Source organism: Physella acuta, unplaced genomic scaffold (genome assembly GCF_028476545.2).
Source record: "Physella acuta isolate Inbredline_101_S28 unplaced genomic scaffold, ASM2847654v3 ptg000171l, whole genome shotgun sequence".
NCBI lineage: Eukaryota > Metazoa > Mollusca > Gastropoda > Physidae > Physella > Physella acuta.
In genome coordinates this window covers 187,967-209,195 of record NW_026731690.1, presented here as the reverse complement: position 1 = coordinate 209,195, position 21,229 = coordinate 187,967, and the positions used below count along the sequence as shown (strand labels likewise).

The following is a 21,229-nucleotide window of genomic DNA, read 5'->3' as shown; positions in this document are numbered from 1 at the left end:
AACGCCGAAATTTTGATAACGCTGGATTTATAATTTTAGCCCGATTAAATAAGTCCCCTATACTCCGTTTATGATGTAGTGGTGCCTGCTGAGATGTAAACCGGTTAAAACTGTCAAAATTTCATGTGATTTTTTACCACTTTATTTTGATTGGGAAATACATTTTCAAAACAAAACCAGTGATTAACTTAATCTAAATCACAATCTTAATAATTATGATGCGGTTTCTTTAGATCTATTGGCGTGCGTTGAGATTTCCCTATGTTGATTTTCTAAATTGACGAGCTGTAGCATGTGGATATAGTTTGCCATTGTGTTGCAGGCGTAAAAGGCAGTACCACTTGTACCTGTACCACTTGTACCTGTAACACTTGTACATGTACCTGTACCAAATGTACCTGTACCACTTGTACCTCTACTACTTCTACATGTACCTGTATCAATTGTACGTGTACCACTTGTATCTGTACCACTTGTACATGTATCTGTACCAATTGTACGTGTACCACTTGTACCTGTACCACTTGTACCTTTACCACTTGTACCTGTACCACTTGTACCTGTACCTGTACCACTTGTACCTGTACCACTTGTACCTGTACCACTTGTACATGTACCTATACCAATTGTACGTGTACCACTTGTACCTGTACCACTTGTACCTGTACCACTTGTACCTGTACCACTTGTACCTGTACCAATTGTACCTGTACCACTTGTACCTGTACCACTTGTACCTGTACCTGTACCATTTGTACCTGTACCACTTGTACCTGTACCACTTGTACCTGTAACACTTGTACCTATACCACTTGCATCTGTAGCAATTGTACCTCTACTAATTGTACCTGTACCACTTGTACCTATACTAATTGTACCTTGACCACTTGTACCTGTACCTTTACCACTTGTACCTGTACAAGTTGTACCTGTACCACTTGTACCTGTAACACATGTACATGTACAAAATGTACCTGTACCTGTACCAACTGTACCTGTATATATAACACCGTTTGCATAAGGGATGTTTTATTATGTGTAATACTTTTTACATTTTAATCATTGGACAAGTTATATACAATTTAAAAAATTATTTAAACTGGAATCAACGAATACGGGTAACGTATTATATTCTATTATGGGACAAGGGGGTGAAGGGGAGAGACGATAAATATCCGTAGTTATCTCGTAGGGAGACACTCTCATAGCTTTCTCCACAATGATTCATGCAAAGCACAAAACCAAATTTAGATTAGTCAGTTAATTTTCTATTTGCGACACACACACATTTCTATGTATAGCTTTAATACATTTTGTTACACTTCCACGCAAACAAAACAAAATTCCGGATAATAGTCTGTACGCTTTAATCAACTAGCAACATACTTAAGGCTACTTTTGATTTCAGGAAAAAAATTCAATAGGCTTTATTCAAAGTCTCCTACAATGTCACCCATGTCACTGAAAAAATTAGAAACATAGTTTAAAAATAAATATAAGGAATAAAACTTACTAAAATTATCTGAATGAAATATTTTCTTTTATGAAATAATTTAAAATTCCTGAATGTTTTAAATTGTGAATAGTCAATTTTTAATTTATTAAACATATACTGCATACAATTCTATAAAGTTTATCAAAAATCATATTTTATTGTATAGAACTTTAATAACCTTTCAGTTAAAGTCTAAAATTAGTACATTCTTTATCAATATAAATATACCTGTTTTGTGTATATCGTCATATTCCCCACAATTGTGTCTCTGTTGTTTTCTGTAGCCACACACATATACATGTAGCCATCATACATGTCTTCTGTTTGAAACTTCAGTGTTGACGAATGAATATACTGGACACAGGTTGTCACAGAACTGACCAGCACAGGTTCAGCAACTGACACAGCGTTTTGTACAGGATATGGCGTAAAACTGCTAAAATTACTTAATCTTCCTCCAAACTTCCATTGAAAAGTTACGTTTTTTGGTCCCTGCAACAAGGTACGGACACATTAAAAATATAAACAAAAATAAATATGGAAATAAATTAAATAAACCGGGGATGATCTTCCCTAAACTTTCTCAAATATTCTTAAATACAATACGGGGGATGGCAACTCAGGATTTATACATCATTTTTAATCAATGTTTTATTACTTCAACTTTTTTAAATAGAATAGAATTAGGGGAGACCACTCCAGGTTTATTTTTATTAACCTTGACTGTGTATAATTAAATACTGCTGCTTAGAGAGTCCTTTTACTATGTCGTATACAGAGTATGTAGGAAGTATTGTAATCGTGCACACAAACCACATGCAATTTTCACAGTATTCATAGTTTTACATTTCAGTACTTCCTTATATACGGGGACTTATTTTAATCGGGCAAAAATAATAAATCCAGATTTCTCACAATTTCAGAGTTCTGTGCGTAATTGAGTCGGAAAAACTGCGCTTTGCCACTATGTCCGTATGTTTGTGTGTGCGTGTGTGTGTGTGTGTGTGTCTGTAAACATATTAACTTGAGTAGGCTACCGCTACATCTAGGTTAATGAAAGATCATATACAAGTATTATATGAAATTTATAGTTCTGTTTCAACTTTTCAGCGCTTTCTGGTAACCAGAAGTTGAAAGTATTCTAATTTTTGTTTTTCAAAAGCCTATAACTTGGCAACTATTTCAGATAGATAAAAGAAATTTAAAAATAAGTAAAATGTCTAATTCTATGCCTTCTGTAAAAAGCCTATAACTTCATTAGGACTTTCGTTTCAAATAGATAAATGAAATTTCACATGTAATTAAAATATCTAATTCTCTGCCTTCCATCACATTTTTAGTAATTTCCGTTGACCGGAAGTGGTAATGTACGCTATTTCCGATTTCTCAAAAAATGCAAGTGAATTTATAAAGTACTAATAATATTCGCACTATTATACACAGATTGTTTGACGCGCAATTCTTTTTTCTACGAGACTCTATTATATTTTTAAAATGTTAAGTAATTAAAAATGGATTAAAAATCATGTCTTTATCCCGAGTTGCCATCCCCCGTTGTTTATATAAGAATATTCGATACATTTTAGGGAAGATCACTCCCGGTTTATTTTTTATATATTTTTTTACTCATTTTGCCGCCCCTTAAGGGTTGACGCCCTGGTTGGCGCCTTTCCGTTTCCTCTCCTAGCCATGCCGCAATTTGTCCTAGCTGAATCTAAATTTTAATTAGGACCGCCACCATTAATTTAGTCGTTTTAAATGGCTCCCTTTTTTGTCTTGGGACCTATTGTTACTGTATAACAATCTTACTTTACCTAACTGACCTACAACATGTATCGTTTAATAATACTACAGGAAAAAAATCACAAGAAATAAAATAAATTTAACTAACTGTTGTAGCTCTAGCACTATATACAAAATATATATTTGTATTTGCGTTATACGTTTGTTGTAAACAAATGTGAAAACAATGACAAAACCTTACAGTGGCATTACACAACAAAGTAACATTAGACCCTGCAGGATTGACCGACTCGTATGGACCCCGTCCCTTGGCATTCTGGGGAACTAAAGTCAGGGACACAGGAACTACTTGGGCTGTTTGAGTTTAAAGATTGTGAGAATAAATTTAAAAAAAAACATTATTGACTGTTTTTTTGAAGCCGAATTTATTTATGTAATGTAAAAAATTAACACGAATTTAAAACTATTGTTTAAAAAAACGTTTCGAAATTAAAACTTTTAAATACACAAAAATGTTAACGACAACCTGCTATTTTAAACTCAAAAATTAAATCATGCATTATCTTTGTTGTATTTTAATTCAAACGTTCAATAACAAGTTGTGTGGCGAAATTGTTTCTTTAAATTTACAAATTTCTATCTTAGCGATTATAAATGCCGAAGATGCGTAAAAATGCATCATTCCAGGCATGACAATAGTAGACAAAATGGGGATGCCAGACTTACCTACAATACTGAGATTCTGGTGTCCAATGAAAAATAAAATTTCATCGAATGAAGCTCTACAAACATACAATCCAGCATCTGCACATTTAGCGTCTTGAACAATTATTTCAATTTTCATTGTGTTTCTGTTGTTTTTCATTGTGTTGCTGTTGTTTGGAGATTCGGATGTTTCTGCCAAGTTTCCAACAAAATTAAAACTCCAGTTTCTCTCAGGTAGAGAATATGGTATAAACTAAAGAAAAACAAACAGTATTATTTCAAAACTAAATGGATTAATGAATAGATTGATTGATAGAAAGATGTATATATGAATAGATAATTGATAGAACAACGCATGGGTGGACAATGTTTTAGGTTTGATGTACGCTATTTGATAGCGGATTTTAGCGGAGGACCGCACCGTTTAAAATAATTGTATTATTTATTTAACATTATATTTCCTTAAATTATAAATGGTATCATAAAAATCAGTAAATAAAATGTGTCTGTGTTACCAAAAACATTTTGTGTTTCCATTCTTCATAAAACACAAGGGATTCATCACCAATTTTACGCTTTTTCGTAGGGTTCATGGCTTTACGTAATTTGGAAATTTTTAAATTTTACTGTTGCATAGACAAAACTGAAATAAACTGACAAAACGGGAAAGTGTTTATTTTCACTGCCTGCGCATGCGCATTGACAAAGCCGCACTAATGAAAAAAATACGAGATTAACTTTCGGTCGCGGAAATGATGCAAATCTCAGTTCACAGCGGGGTTCTCTGAATCTATGGCGGGCAACAAAAAACTCTGTGGCGAGCCGCATATGGTCTGCAGGCCGCAAATGGCACACCCCTGGAGAAACAGATATAGGGATGAAGTGAGAAAGAAAGAAAGAAGAGAGAAGATATGCAGGTAAAGAGACTGCAAGGGTAGACGAATTAAAGTATGGAGAGATAGAGATAGACGGACTGATGGGTGGATGGATAGACGGATGGACGGAGAGACGGACGGATGGACAAATGAATGGATGAATGGATTGATATATTTTAGTAGACAATTTATTATTATGTAAGTCTCATCTTCAATAAAACATTTGAAAAACTTAAATATGTAATAATCATAAAAAAAAATTAATTTGGCTACATTTCCTAGCTTATTTAGCTTTTGAGAAACTTGCAACCAAAATGTTTATTACAATAGTAAGATCTAGGTTCAAATTTGTTTGGCTAACAAACACGCATATATTTAATCTGACGCGATATTAAATAAATACACACAGCGAGATAAAGATCAATATTTCAAATAAATGGTCGGCTATATGTGTCCTGGGTGGTGAATGGGGGAAGAATGATTCCCAAAAAATATAGCAAAAGATTTTCTGTTGATGTTTCCCTGGATTTATATAAAGGTTAGTACCAAAAACTGAAACAATACTAATGTTAAATCTAGTAATTTCGGTATTGCAAAATCATCCAACATTAAAAGAACACTTTTCTTTGAAGTTCAATACTAACAAACTAATTAAAAACTAATACAACTGACTCAAAACAAGTGTATATTTAGTCCTATATGGTTTAAATATCTACTTATTCTGGATATGAATGCCATTTCCTGAAATGTATACATAAACGTCGTTAAAAGTTTTTATTTAGAATAATATTCTTATTGAAAAATATTTTGTATTCACAAAACAGGCACTACCGGTGTGTCTTCGATTAGCGACGCTTGCCACAATAAACTTAATTTGGTGTAGCTTTGAATCATCGTGAATCGCAGTTGTAGATCATAATACCCATTTAACTATACCTATAAACGTTAGTTTCCCTGCATAGTGCTTTTGGGTAAATTTTTTAACACTACCATTCTCCCGTATAGCTTATTATTATTTGATTTCTGTAATAAATTGAGGTAGTATTTTAAATACTTTTTGTTTACCCTTTATCAATTCCATGAAAATTCGAGCATGGAAATACATTATTGGGATTATCTATCCTGATCAATGGAAATAATTTTTTAAACTTTTGTGAGATGAAACTATATTTTTTTTATGGCGGGAAGTAAGTTTATCTTAATTATGTAACCTGTACTTTGCGTTATCAATCTAACATTTTAGAAATGATTAATTTTAATTATTTTAGACATCAATTTGTATTTAAGAAGTTATTTAAAAAATTTAAATACAGAAGAATGGTTTTATACTTTATGGAAATCTTCCACAAACATTTCCTCCTGTGTGTCACACAATCCCTTTAATTTTCATACTATTGACTTACTTTATGTTCATATGGAGGAGCGTATGTCCTGTATCTTGCTAATAATACTGGACTATTCGACGTGTCTGTCCATTCAATATGTAATAAATTAAGAGTTGTAGTATTTGATGGAACACCAGCATGTGATGCGTCACAAGTCACATTGAATGATCCGCCTTCTTTAACCTCTCTTGGGTTAACAATCGAATCGCTGTCACTTTCAATGTAATAAAAAATGTATTAAAAAATTGAAAAGGATCTATTACTTTAAAAATGGAAAATGCCAAAATAGACTGATAGATACATCTAAAGATTCGCAATATTATACATCAGTTAACTACTTAAGTTTTAGCGAATAACAATCTGACAAGAGAACAATTATTTAACTTACATTGTAAATTGGTTGAGAAATGTTAATAATATTCTTACATGTACGTTATTAAGCTGATATAAAAAAATCAATATGAACAAAAATATGTCATAACTAATTGTTGTGTAATGAAATGTCATGATATTAAAAAAAAGCAAATGTATTTCCTTAACCATTTGCACAATTAATAAAAGCTTTACATGTCCTGTCTTTTCAAATCAAATAAACAAACGGCTATGTCATTTGGTTTAAAGTACTAGTGTTTATATGGTTAAAGTTTTTAAAGTTTGAATTTTAGTAAATACACTCTAGTGTCGTATTCCAACAACATTAAAACTTTAGCCTAAATCATAAATAATATCCATATTTAGCTAAAAGTAAGTCAAAATAAATTTTCTAAGTTTGAAAGAGAATATAACCCGGACAAATAACTCCATGGTCAAAAACCCTTGGGATATAACATCCAACGGTAACAAAACAAAATTGAAATCCATCAAAACGAAAAAAATCATCCTGAGTTTCATCTGTTTGGAGTTTATTCTATGAAAAAAACTACGAAAAATTATTGTTGCTAGTTTTAAAAATAAAAATGAATTTCTCATTAATTTACTTTGTAAAATGTATTTCTAAAAGACTTTTCATTGCGATTCTACCTCGGAAATATCATTTAGTATCTGAATCAAAAAATCACATTCCAGCATTCTACTGTCTTCCTCTTCCTCTGAGACAAATGAATATTTTTAAAAAAGAAAAAATTAAACATTATATTCTGCGGATATATATATATATATATATATATATATATATATATATATATATATATATATATATATATATATATATATATATATAAAACATCTGATATTGGTATATGTCGAGGGTCTGTTGTTGTTTTGTCCCTGAGGGTTTGTTTAGGACTTTATTTTGAGGGGTGTGGGGATGTTTTGTTTACTACTCTCTTATCAGCACTGTTGTCATACATACCTTACAGGTTTTACACGAAACTCTGAAAATTGAAAAAAACCAACTGATTTTGTATTTAAAGTTGTAGGCCCCGGTAAAAAAAACATTTTTACTACTAGAGAGCAAACAAGTTTGTCTCTGCAGCTTTTTAAAGGTACATCCAAATATGCATTTCCGCTAAAAACAATAATTGGCAAAAGTTTTTGATAACTATAACAACGGCGGCCATCTTAGAATTTTAACCTCTTTGTAGGATTTCCAACATTACTAAAATACTGCATATCGGATGTAGCTTTAAAAAAGCTGTAGAGGAAAAGAAAGTAATGCTTTACGAAAAGTTTTTTCGATTACTTTTGAATGAAGGATAACTATTTAAAATGGTGATAAAACATATAAGTTTCAAGAGATCATTATGAATTATCCCCCACTTTTTTACACATTGCGAGTAAAAGCAGATAATAAAGTATTTTATTACTAACAATTTTAAGTAAATTAACTCCATAGTTTTACTTTAATTTGTAAATCTAATAAAATATTAACAATATATTATGTAAACATATGCTTGGTTAATAATCAGTGCAGTAAATTAACTGTACCTTGACTTAAGCATATAGTAATATTAGCAACAATTGTTTCTCTGTTGTTTTCTGTAGCCACACACACATACGTGTAGTCATCATACTTGTATTCTGTTTGAAACGTCAGTGTCGACGAATGAAGGTACCTGGTACAAGTTGTCCCAGATTTTAATAAAACAGTTTTACCAATTGTTACTGCGTTTTTGTCAGGATATAGTGTAAAGCTGCTAAAGTTACTTAACATGCTGCCAAACTTCCATTGGATGTTTACATTGCTAGATCCCTGCAATTATAAAGCACTACATACAAAAGAACGAACATATATCTACAGTTAAATATAATTGCAACAACTTTAATTTTTGCTAAGTGTACTTAAGAAACAAGACGTTAAATTGTGTAGTTTGGGGATTAAATGAAATAAGCTATGAATCAACATACACACTAATTTAACTTAAGTCACCCCAAAAAAACTCCATTAAAATTCGATACTGATCTTAATTTTATCGGGAAATAAGTAGATGTCATATTACTGTTATAGCTTTTAATTTTGTTTTCACTCAATTGTTTCATTTATTTACTGAACTTACATTAACAAAACACGTTAAATTGACATTTACTCCCTCATCAACACCCAATCTCAAATCTACTGGTTGATACCGTGGTCCCCTTTCGAAGATTTCTTGGAATGAGGCGACTTTATCGAAAACAAAATCTATTAAAACAAGAAAAAACAGTTATGAATAACTAAACAAAATGATAGAGAAAAGCATGCACCCCTATATTGTGTTCGACGTCTATGTTTTACTGTTGCCTGTGTTTACGAACGAATCATTTGTGGTCGTTGTATGTACTATATTCTTGGTTAAGGGTGCAAGATACCCATGTTTTCGATTAAAAAAACTAATTTTGCTCCCCAAAATTTGTATTTCTTAATTCGGTACTAATACCTTTTATCTATTTAACCCGAACATTTCGGATTCGTTGATACGCTTGACCAATCATATTATAGTACAGTAAATCATAGTAATGTACGATAGGTTGCAACTAACCACGTGTGCCTGGCGGTCATCTTGTTTCTAGATAAACAAAACAATCGCCTGTCTTAGTTTGTTTACTTTTTTTGCATATACTCTTCAATTTGTTGTTTTAAAATTATACAACAACATTTAGGTTAATAATTGAAACGTTGCCAAGAATTGTACTGTTGATTGTTAATGTAACACTATTAAACAATGTTTGGTACGCTTTATACTAAGCTGAAACAATGCGTCATGGACGTGTCAGTCTGGGGGAATGTATGTAGTAAGTCCATCCCCTTCACCCCCCTCATCCCCTTCTCGCTATTCAACCAACGACCATTTATAATCTTGTTACATCGTTCTGTGATAGGCTTGAACGCGTTCATCAGACTTTACATCGGACTGTATACGACACATGTGTTAATGTGTATGCCCTTCGGTTTTGTAGTGTTTGCTAGCAGCTAATGTAAATACTAGATGGGATAGCTGATATGCATTAATTGTAAGGAAACATAGTGCTTGACCCTATCTACACAGATGTGTTATTCACGGTTGAATAACCATACGTAATTTATGTCTCATTTGATCTTCACGCACTGTCCAGCGGTGGGGAGGTGTGGGATGGGGGGGGGGTCTAGCCTTAAGCGTTGTACCCTGGATTGTGTTGTAGGCTATTATTGAAAGGCAATAAACTTGTGTAAGCTACAATTTAAGTAGGGATAGACATTGTATTGAAGTGAGAAGACCGGCTGACAAACAAAACTTAATCTGGTTTAACAATAGTTGTTCTGAGAATAACACTCGATGGATAGGATGTATAATATATAATAGTCATTAATTCATTACCTGTTGTATACATATTTTCTGTCTACAAAAAAAATGATTCAAAAACTTACAATATAAATCAACGCGTTTTTTATTAGTCAAATGGTTCTTCCACACATAACAAGACGGTTTTTTTTCTGTTTTCTATAAGAGGAAACGCACAGAGCCTTTTTCCGCCCTTCTTTTCACGTTTTCTTAACTTTGCATTTTTACTTCAAATTCAACATTCAAATCGCTATACGAGATTGAAACATTCCATGTGCATTTAGCATTATACCCTCGACAAAACCTCGTTTGTACAATAAATTTAGTACAATACTTTAAGAAATATTGATATTTATGTTGCGCCACCCCCTCACTGTTGTACATAAATCTACGTAAAAATTTGTATTAAAAATTGAAAAAGAGCTACCACAATGAAAAAACGTAGAAATGTATAGTTTGATTTGAAAAATCTACATCTTTCATCAGCTTTACAAAATTTCTTATGGGAACAAAGTTATAAAGGTTTGAAAAGGTGTTAGTTTTCACACCTTTTCGTGGTTTGCATAGCAAACAGTACGGCTATATATTATTTTTGTCTATAGCTTAACAACTATTAATATATACATTTATTAAACACCCAGAATTGTGTTAAATTAAAAATACAAAATTCTTTCCGTGGGCCTAAATTAAAAAGTCGCCTATTTTCGTTTTCTGATTCCGATGTTTTGTTACCCACATATTTTTCTTACAGTTAAAATAATCGTATTATCAATATGTGAATCATTGAAGTAAGCCCTTCTGACGCGTTGCTGTGATCTGAGAAGAAATGTTAACGCAATATTTAAAGAGTATTTTATCAATGCGTTACCAATCGTCTACTTTTACAGTGGGGCCTTGTTTTCTAGTTATTTAAACGTAAAATAAGCAGTTGATGTATTAATTGGACATAGTGCCCACGGGGGCAGGGGGGGGGACATCCGGTCAAAAGGCCGACAAGACAAAAGGCCGACTGCCAAAAAGGTCGACTGTCGAAAGGCCGACAAGACAAAAGGCCGACAAGTTTTTTAAAACAACAAACTAAAATTACAGGCATTTTTAATATCTAAAATATGTAATTATATACGACTGTTTAAGTTTCTTAGAAAAATTATTAGGTACATACAATATGATAAAATAAAACACATGATGTAATCAATTATTTGTTGCCGATATATTGATCCATATATAGGGAAATCACAGGGGTAAGTTTACACAAAAAAAAAATAATTTACCAATTTTGGCACACTTGTATCACAATTACAACCGGTGCATACACTTTTTTCACGCAAGTCACAATGAACGAAACTAAAATATAATTCAAAGTTTGTCGGTATTGAACATGTAGTTCAGTCAAAGGCACGTGATCGGTCTACTTCGTTCGGTTTTTTTTATTTCTTGGCGAAATATGGTGGTAACACCACCTTTCTGGCTATCCTTTGTACACTCCCGTCATCTCCAAGCGTATGGACCCCATTTTTCCCCTTATAAGGATCGCAACTAGCATTGTCTCTTGGCTTCCACCTTGTTGCTTGTAGGCGGTGATGCCGGGAGCTTTTGACTTTGTTCTTTGATGATTATCTCCCCTCGATTACATAGAAGGAGCTATGAAAGACAGCAGTGACAGTATTTCGCAATATTTAGGTGTTGATCCGTTGTATTTAAGACACACGCGTAATCTCCAGTCGCTTGACCTGATAGCTTACCTTATAAGGATAGCAAATAGCACTGTCTCTTCTCTTGAACGTCTCACCTTGTTTTTCAAGTCTTATTTCGGTGGTCGTCAAGATAGGAGCTATGCAGTAATACATATTTTGCGCTAATAGTATTTTTTATGCTTGTCGGCCTTATGGTTTGTCGGCCTTATGGTTTGTCGGCCTGATGGCTGTCTGCCTTATGGCTGTCGGCCTTATGCCCTGTCGGCCTTTTGTCCATGTCGGCCTTTTGTCCGTGTCGGCCTTATGTCTTGTCGGCCTTTTGGATGTCGGCCTTTTGTCCTACACCCCTCACGGGGGAACCCTAGGCGCTGCAGGTCACTCCTCCGCCTGTCGCCGGAGGGCGCGACTGTTTCGAAGTAGTGAAATATTATAGTAGTCTATCTTATTCTTATTGTATCGAACTTTTTAAAAAGAACGTAGGCGCAATAGTGTTTTCGAAATTGAAATATTTTTACAGGAATATAATTGAGAGTGACAATTGACTTGCTTGACCACCCTGTTTTCATATTAAAGAAAAGTAACAGCGACAAGAATTTAAACTTTTATTTTCTCACGTTCTTTAACTTCACACAAAATTAACTATAAACTAATTCCCTATTTATACTAAACGGGTTTCAATTAGCTGAGAAAATTAGTAAATAAGGACTATTAACTAAAATTTCTTTCAAGGCTAATATAAACAAATGCGAATGTGTTTAGCGAAAAATGCGTTCATTAGCGCGTCTGGATTTTTTTTTCTTTTTGAGTGCCACTGGCTATTAGTTAATATAAAGGCTATTACAAAGATATTTGTATCACTGTTATGCAATAGCTGAGAGTTTATTTAGTTCAAAGAGTAAACGAGAAAAGTCCAGAATAGAGAAATGCAAATAGATTAGACGGAAGTTTTTTGGCGGTTAAATAAATTAGAATGATTAATCTTCGTGAAAAATAGTGATGCTAATTGTATTGGGTAGTCTAGAGCGCTATTTTCCTACTGTTTTTAAATTAGCTAAACTCCAGATATCAACAATGTTAAAACGTTCTATTTATTTTCTTTGGAAAATATTAGAATATAATAATAAATACATAAAAAACGATTATAAATACAAGCTTTTATAAATGCCCTAAAAAAAAGAAAATAATACAAATTTTTATAAAAATATAATAAATCTTCTGTTACTTTAAATATAAAAAAAATTACTTTCTTTAAATCTATTAACGCACTACTATATATCACTATAAATAAAAGCGTGGGCCGCTTATTTAAATACTTATTATTATAGCATTTATATATTCGATACTTTTATTATACAGACACTAACATTACCGAATAATTTTTGTGTCTAATCTTAAAAGTGGGCTTCATGAAGTGTTTCTTTCAGGCAGCTCTTGGGAGGGCCCCCTCTCCCGCCATAAATGGTCTACGCTGCCCCCCCCCCCCCCCCTCCACCCGGTCCACATAAAATTTATAAAGATAATATTTGGTTTTACCAGTGTCAGCTCCACCCAACTCCCCCAACATATTTTGTTACAAGCTTTTATTTAACTCACTTCCTCATCAGTCTGTCGTCAGTCTAGACGGAAACGCAGGAGTGAAAATTCGGACAGTTCTACTTGACCGATACGATTCTCATTTGGCACGTGGGTCAAGACATGAAGACAATGCAATCTGAAACTAAATTTGACTTAATTGGATGCCTAATTGATTTTTTTTTGAATTAATAAAAATTTGGACCGAATTAGTAGGCATGTCTAGCCAACCACACCACACGCGTCATCAATAGCTGCGCCATCACGACCACGTAATGGCTGCGTTCAAAAACCATTGCGCGCCTACTGAACGTGATATTCAGTAGGCGCGCAATGGTTTTTAGTCATGTAACTCTATTGTAGATAAAACATGTAAAGTACTGAAAAAAAAATTCATAAAAAACGTTTTAATAACCAGCTTTTATGTAATGATGCACTAAAAAGTAGAAAATAAATTATAGACTACTATTTAAATAACTATAAAGAAAAGCGTGGGTGTCTTCCTTAACATTAGTAAAGGTATCCAATAGATACTAAAGTGACCCACGCTTTTCTTTATAGTTATTTAAATAGTAGTCTATAATTTATTTTCTACTTTTTAGTGCATCATTACATAAATGCTTGTTATTAAAACGTTTTTTTTTTAATTTTTTATGAAAGTGCAGTAACTACGTTTAGATCAAATTAACCAGGAAAAGTATTGTGATACACATAATAGAATGTCGCCATTGGTTGTTGAATGAAATAAAGAATTGAGAATCAAATGCCGAAAACGATACGCAATAATAATGACGTAATTAATATAAGGACAAATATTACTTGTTTCATTTAAGAAAGGAGTGTAGATATACAAAAAATATCGTTAGAGAAATATACATATTAAGCTTTAGTATCGGGATTAAAGTTAGGGTTATTAGGTAATTTATCTGGTATAGTCATGTATATTTTAATCCTTTTAACACTCAAATGCCCCAAATATGTCTACGCTAAAATGTTGTGACAATATATCAGCAACATAGTTTTATTTCACTAAAAGAAGCTTTAAAACTCAATTCTTTTTTGTTAAATTAATTATTTAATTTTACAAAAATTTTCATGTATGCCTACCTGACACTTCAAAACCAGGTGGGGATGAAATTAATGACACTGGAACAAGGCGAGCTGTTAAAAGATTGGAATCTACTTATTTGAGCGATAAAGTTGTCAAATCAAAATGTAACTTTATATTAACTTCAAATCGTAGGGCTAAATGAAACTGATATCTTTGATTTTTAACTCGCCTGTAATTGTGTTATTCCGACTCTCCGTTACAACATCATTATTTAAATTGAAATATATCGCAGTACAAATGTACAAGACATCGTTTGGACATCTAATATCATTGACCGTCATACTAATCATCATTGTGTTTCTGTTATTTAGTTTGTCAGGTGATTCATTAATCCGTCCAGAGAAATAAAACTTTAATTTACCGGCAGGTGAATTTTTTGGTGGAAACTAAAATAAATATTTTTTTTAAAATGTGTATATAATTATATAACACCACATACACACACGTATATATATATATATATATATATATATATATATATATATATATATATATATATATATATATATATATATATATATATACGGACCCGTGGCACACATTGGACATGCATATTGTTAAAAACTCGGCTTGATCGCCATAGTGTAATACTCCTAAATGTTCCTAAATAAATGATTTTAAAAAATTAATATTGATGGCTTTGTAAAACACATTACATTTCCCAAACTAAATTAAAGAAAATGTTTTATCTTTCACGAAAATTCTAAATGTGTATAAAAATTAATTCCCTTAGTCCTTTAGCACCAATTATTTTCTTAATAGATAAAAAAAAAACTCAAAGTTTTCATGCAGCACCGTCTCTTAGCGTGCTGCGCGGAAGTGTTGGTAAACCCGTGCCTCGATAAACAACTCAGAGAGAGAGAGAGAGAGAGAGAGAGAGAGAGAGAGAGAGAGAGAGAAAGAGAGAGAGAGAGAGAAAGAAGGAGGGCGTGAAAGAGATTACACGTTTTTAAAATACAATGATCATATTAAAGCAGTAATAGAAAACAGTGTAAGTGTTCAATTTACATACCACATTGTAAGTTTACGAACTAATAAGGTATAACGTAATATATATATATATATATATATATATATATATATATATATATATATATATATATATATATATATATATATATATATATATATATATATATATATATGTATATATATATATATGTATATATATATATATGTATATATATATATGTATATATATATATATATATATATATATATATATATATATATATATATATATATATATATTTATATATTGAAATTCGACGAAAGGTTGTTGTATTTTCAAAGTTAGTTTCCAAAAAATATGATTTAATTGTATAAGTAATTCCTTACTGTTGATTCGTATGGGAAGGTAAGCGTGTTGTATCTTGCTATAGTAGTTGGCTCTTTTTCCCCCTCTCTCCTTGCAATAGTCAGGCTTAAAATTGTCGTTGCATTTGTTGGAACACCAGCAATTGAAGCGTCGCATGCCAAAGTGAACGATTCACCTACATCAACTGCTTTTGGGTTGACGAGGGTTTCACTAATTGGCTGACTAGCAGTAGAATAATTAACTTTAAGTATTTCTAGGTCAAAACAGTTGAAACATATTGGTATTTCAAATATTAATTAATTTAATAATAAAATGTGTATGAAATTAAATATAAAACAATACATAGTATGGTGGTCATCCTTACCTTGTATCAGGGGACTGTTTCCCTGGAAATATGGAACCTCTTTTGAGTCTTTTGTTTAAACAAATTTACACTTATTAAACTAGTTTCCGATTTAATAAAATGCTAAGATGAAATAAATAGTAGACCTAAATGAAAGATGTCTGAAAATATCATAACACACTCCAGACTTTTTTTATTTAAAATTTTCCTTTATACATTTATGTTGGAAGCTTTAATTTAACTTGCTCCCTCGTTATGTCTTTATGTCTGTCGTCCATTATAGATCGAAACGGGCGAGCGAAATTTTTAGTTCAACTTACTGAACAATTTCTCTGAAATTCGACAAGTTTGTCATGATGCAATGACATTGCAGTGTGACATAAATTGGGCCTCAATTGGATTAATATTAGTAGACTACTACTATCCGCACTATTATACGCGCATTATCGTTATCATAAAATTTATAAAAACAAGCGTTTATATAATAATGCACTAAAAATGAGAAAAATAAAAGATTTTCTGTAAATTCAATGAACCACTATTTTTAAAAAAGTTTTAATAACAAGCATTTATATAATAATGCAATAAAAAAGAGAAAATAAAAGATATTTTAAAACTTCAATGAACCACTATTTAAATGACTAAAAACAGCGTGAGTCGCTTCTTAAATTCTAGTAAAAGTATACAATACATATTTATGCGACAACGCTTTTCTTTCTAGTTATTTAAATATTTGCTCATTAAAATATATAAAGAAAAATCGTTCATTTTGTCATTTTAAATGCATAATTACATAAAAGCTTGTAATTAAAACGTGTTTATGAAATTCTATTAGCACTATTAAGAACTATAGTTTTGAAATTAATTTGATTTACCTGATTTAGTACTATTTGAATAACGCAAATATACTTGTTTTGTTATGTTTAATATTAACTTAGTAAAATCAAAATACCTTTTTTATGGTACAATGTCATGTTCCCAACGACTGTGTACCTGTTGTTTTCTGTAGCCACACACACGTACATGTAGCCATCATACTTTTCTTCTGTTTGAAACTTCAGTGTTGACGTATGAATATACTGGACACAGGTTGTCCCAGAACTGACCAGGACAGGTTCAGCAACTGACACAGCGTTTTGTACAGGATATGGTGTAAAACTGTTAAAGTTACTTAACCTGCTGCCAAACTTCCATTGAAAAGTTACGTTTTTTGGTCCCTGCAATAATGTACAGACACATTTAAAATATAAATAAAATAAACCATAACATATTTTTGCTTAATGATATATAAAAATATTGTTTTTAAACTTACATCGCGTATATTATCTAATAATAATATTTGTCAAAATAACTATATCATTTATAGAAACTTTTAAACTGTAATACTACTAAAATTTAAAAATAAAAATCGTGTTAGAATTGTTGTTACAGCTGAAACATAGTTGATATTTAATTATTGTATAATTAGTCATTGTTTCAAACTACTCGTTTATCTATCTAATACTACTAAAAGTCAAGTTTGTTTACATGTTTGAATATTTATTTGTTTGTTTTTATTGTTTGTTTGTTTGTTTGTCCGATCGAGTTTTGTGATATGTTCGACTCTATCTGGAGAGCTGTAAAATAGTATGTAGGTAGAGAATAATTTTTTAATGCAGACAGACTGTTAATCACAAATTTATTTAAAGACGTTAATTAATTTATTGATTTATTCATACGTAGAGTAACCCATTTTTTTTAAATGTTAAAACATTGACTAAACTTTGTGGGAATAGTGACGTCACAGGTTTTTGTTTACTCTTTAGTACAATAAAATGGCGGCGTCTATCGAAGAAAATTGTGTTCCCATTCAAAAGTTTAACGCGTTCTAAATCTAATTTTCTGTCGGTCATAACTTTAACAATACGTCCGTTTCCTGTATTTATTACGTTCCAACACTTATATCAATTTTCAACTGTCTTTTTCATTAGTTTTACAATAAATTTCTCTAGGTCTAAAGATCAGCTGTCGAAGGAAAGTTATTTATAGATCTAGATCTAGAATCTAGAATCTAAAAATCTAGGTCAAATCAAAGATTTATTAGTTTTAAATACAATTAAAAAAAACGAAACTTTAGCAACCCAGTCGTAGATCTAGAATATAGATAATTCTATCTAGATTTAGATAATAATGAGTTTCTATATACTAAACTATTTTAGACATTTATTATTTTATATAAATCTTTGTTTGTATAGCTATGAAATATGCTAATTAGGAAATGTTGGATGCAGGGCCTATTTGCATAACTTAAGATTCATACGCGGCTTCTATACCGCTAAGTGTGCAAAATTATAGACGTAAACTCTAGATATAGCTCAGTCGTAGATCTAAAATATAGATAATTTTCTATCTAGATTTAGATAATAATGATTTTCTTTTTACTAAACTATTTTAGACCTTTATTATTTTATATAAATCTTTGTTTGGAATATGGTAATTTTGAAATGCTCGCTCCGGGCCTATAAGCGTGGCTAATGATTAGATCTAGATTCTAGGTCTAGCAAGAAAAACTAAACATAAGAAGACTTACGCAAAAGAGTCGTAGAATCTAGACTAGATCTAGATAATTCTATCTAGATCTAGATAATTTCAGACCGTCTTTATTTTATATAAATCTTTGTTTGGCTAATTTAAGATAAAATTTAATTTGAAAGTTACTACTACTAGACTTAGATCTAGATCTATGCGCGTAGATCAATTTGCATAAGGAGACTCAAAGTATAGTATAAAAATTCATTTGTGACGTCACGAGTAAATAGCTAAGTTGGTAGCGTAGTCCGCTCTCATGCGGGTGGCACAGGTTCTAGACCAATATGTCAATGATATTTTTTTTTCAATTTTTTTTTTAGATGTGAATGATAAAGTTGCCTATCTGAACTTGGCAGGATACAGGGCAGGTGAAGTAGAGTTCATCTGTTTCTTTGTCCTAAGCATATGAAAGGATAGTGTGGTCAGAGACATGCTCGGCTGGAATCGTTTTTTAAACGTTAAAAACATGTTGTCTGAGACTTGGCGGGACACAGGGCAGGTGAAGTAGAGTTGAGTAGGTCACATGTGACGTCAGTATATGAAGGGATAGTCCGAAATCGGTGTTTTCGGTGTTTTTAAAAGATAAGAAACATATTTTTGAATGTGGGGTCTGTTTTTTGTGACGATAAGTGACACTGTAGTAGCGTAGCGAGGAGAGGGGGGGGGGGGCGGGAGGGGAGGCGGGGGGGGGGGAAGGGGAGGCGGGGGGGGCGGAGGGGACATATGTTGGGGCACCAAAATGGTTTGGAAAAATAAATTGAAAGGTTGAGGGGGGTTCAAATCGAAAGTTTGAGTGGGGGGGGGGGGTGCACATCAAAAGTTTGAGGGGGGGTTGAAAATCGAAATCTTGGGGGGGGGGGGGGTTAAAATCGAAAAGTTTGTCCCCGGGCGCCGGGAAGGGTCGCTATGCCTCTGAGTGACAGACGTGATGTTTTTTGATGGATGACCCCCGAAACCCACAGTTATCCAACGGATGACGGGTCTTCTAGTACTAAGTTAAAACTGTAAAAGTTCTTACCTCGACGATACAATTCAAATCCACATCATAACCGACATCAGTAACAGACTGATAAGGAAGCATTCCAACTTTATCCTTAGCATTTACATACATCGAAACAAGAATGGGTCGCGCTGTTTAAAGAATTAAATCCCATTAGCCATATTTACTGACGTCTTTTTATTTTAAACATAATGAATATAATCATTAATATATACGCTGACTATTTTAAATAAAAATGAAAAATGCTTTTGTTTCCATTACAATTTCATTTATTTTACTAATACAATGTATACATAGCAAAAATCTTGAAATATAGAACTACTTTTCTTTACAATGTAAATAATTGAATAAACATGTTTCTACTATATGTGTTTGCATTTAGACGGAATATGAAAAACTCACCTTTAACCGTGAGAATCTGGTAGCTATTTGATATCGAATCACTTTTATTGGAGTTAAGGTATATGGCAGAACAAAAATAGAATCCAGCATCTGCACATTTAGCGTCATAGATCACCACTTCTATTTTCATTGTGTTCCTGTTCTTTGGTTTTCCAGCAGTCGCTTGTAAGGTTCCAGTAAATCGAAAAGACCATTTTCTTGCAGGGAAACTTTGTGGTGGAGGCTGAATTAAACATATTATGTTGATATATATATATATATATATATATATATATATATATATATATATATATATATATATATATATATATACATATATATATACATATATATATATATATATATATATATATATATATATATATATATATATATATATATATATATATATATATATATATATATATATATATATATATATCCCTAACTTTGTATATACGAGATTTTTAGCGCTAAAAATAATAGCCAGTTTGATTATATCTCTATAGTCAATTGACAGGTTTCTATAATATTTTCTCGCACTATGGGTAATCATACTGGTTTTTTAGTTATGTAAAAAAAAAAGAAAAAAAATGTGTTTGTCAAGTTGCACGGTTTGTGACTGAGACCATATGGTTCACGGAACACGTGCATTGTTTTTAGCGCAATTTCCATATGGACAATTGCGATTATTAACTCGTCATTTCTGGATGGATGAGTGTCCCCAGCTTTAAGTCGTATCTTCTCCTCAACGAAGCAATATCGAGGACTAGTTTCAAAGCAAATATGTTAAGCAAGTTCCGAGGATGATTATGGGCTTAAAAAAATCCCGGAATTCTTTCCTGGATTTCCCGGAAAAGCCAAAAAACCTCGAAAAAATGCAGTTTTTGGCCCATATCTCGGCAACCAGACTACTTAGCGACTTGAAACATGTATCAATCGATTCCTGCCATAATTTAGAACAATATTGCCGAAGAAAGTTTTCAAAAATATCCTTCCGCTTGGTCACAAATTTTTTTTAAAAATTACATAAACACCTACAAACCGATCTTTGTCCTAGCTTGAACGCACCCCAGCATTATACGTCTTGTGTTTTGTCCCCGTGTGTGCTTTACGCTACGACAGAGCTACGGGTTATGAACATAATACACTACAGTACTATATAGCAATATATAGATATAGATCTATGGGGAAAGGGATGTGTCAAAATAATCTATTTTTCGCTGTCTTTTAGATCTTGCTATAAGTTTATTTTTTACTTATTAATTCAAACGTTATTTTTGTACCCTATTAATTTATTTA

The 21,229-nt window shown here is 32.1% G+C and overlaps 1 protein-coding gene across 1 annotated transcript; it reads right to left on the bottom strand.

The window, feature by feature from the left end:
* Window positions 1–213: 213 nt before the first annotated feature.
* Window positions 214–20,153, bottom strand: LOC131936189 (uncharacterized). The gene is made up of 16 exons (XM_059293103.1): window positions 19,949–20,153; window positions 19,565–19,677; window positions 16,931–17,195; window positions 16,000–16,021; window positions 15,656–15,857; window positions 14,487–14,703; window positions 14,314–14,367; window positions 8,699–8,823; window positions 8,130–8,394; window positions 7,555–7,576; window positions 6,222–6,417; window positions 3,965–4,196; window positions 3,480–3,592; window positions 1,724–1,987; window positions 1,621–1,624; window positions 214–944 (listed from the first exon to the last, which is right to left on the bottom strand). Exons 1-16 carry the CDS (start codon window positions 20,076–20,078, stop codon window positions 214–216), a joined length of 2,955 nt encoding a protein of 984 aa, XP_059149086.1. The 5' UTR covers window positions 20,079–20,153.
* Window positions 20,154–21,229: the final 1,076 nt, after the last annotated feature.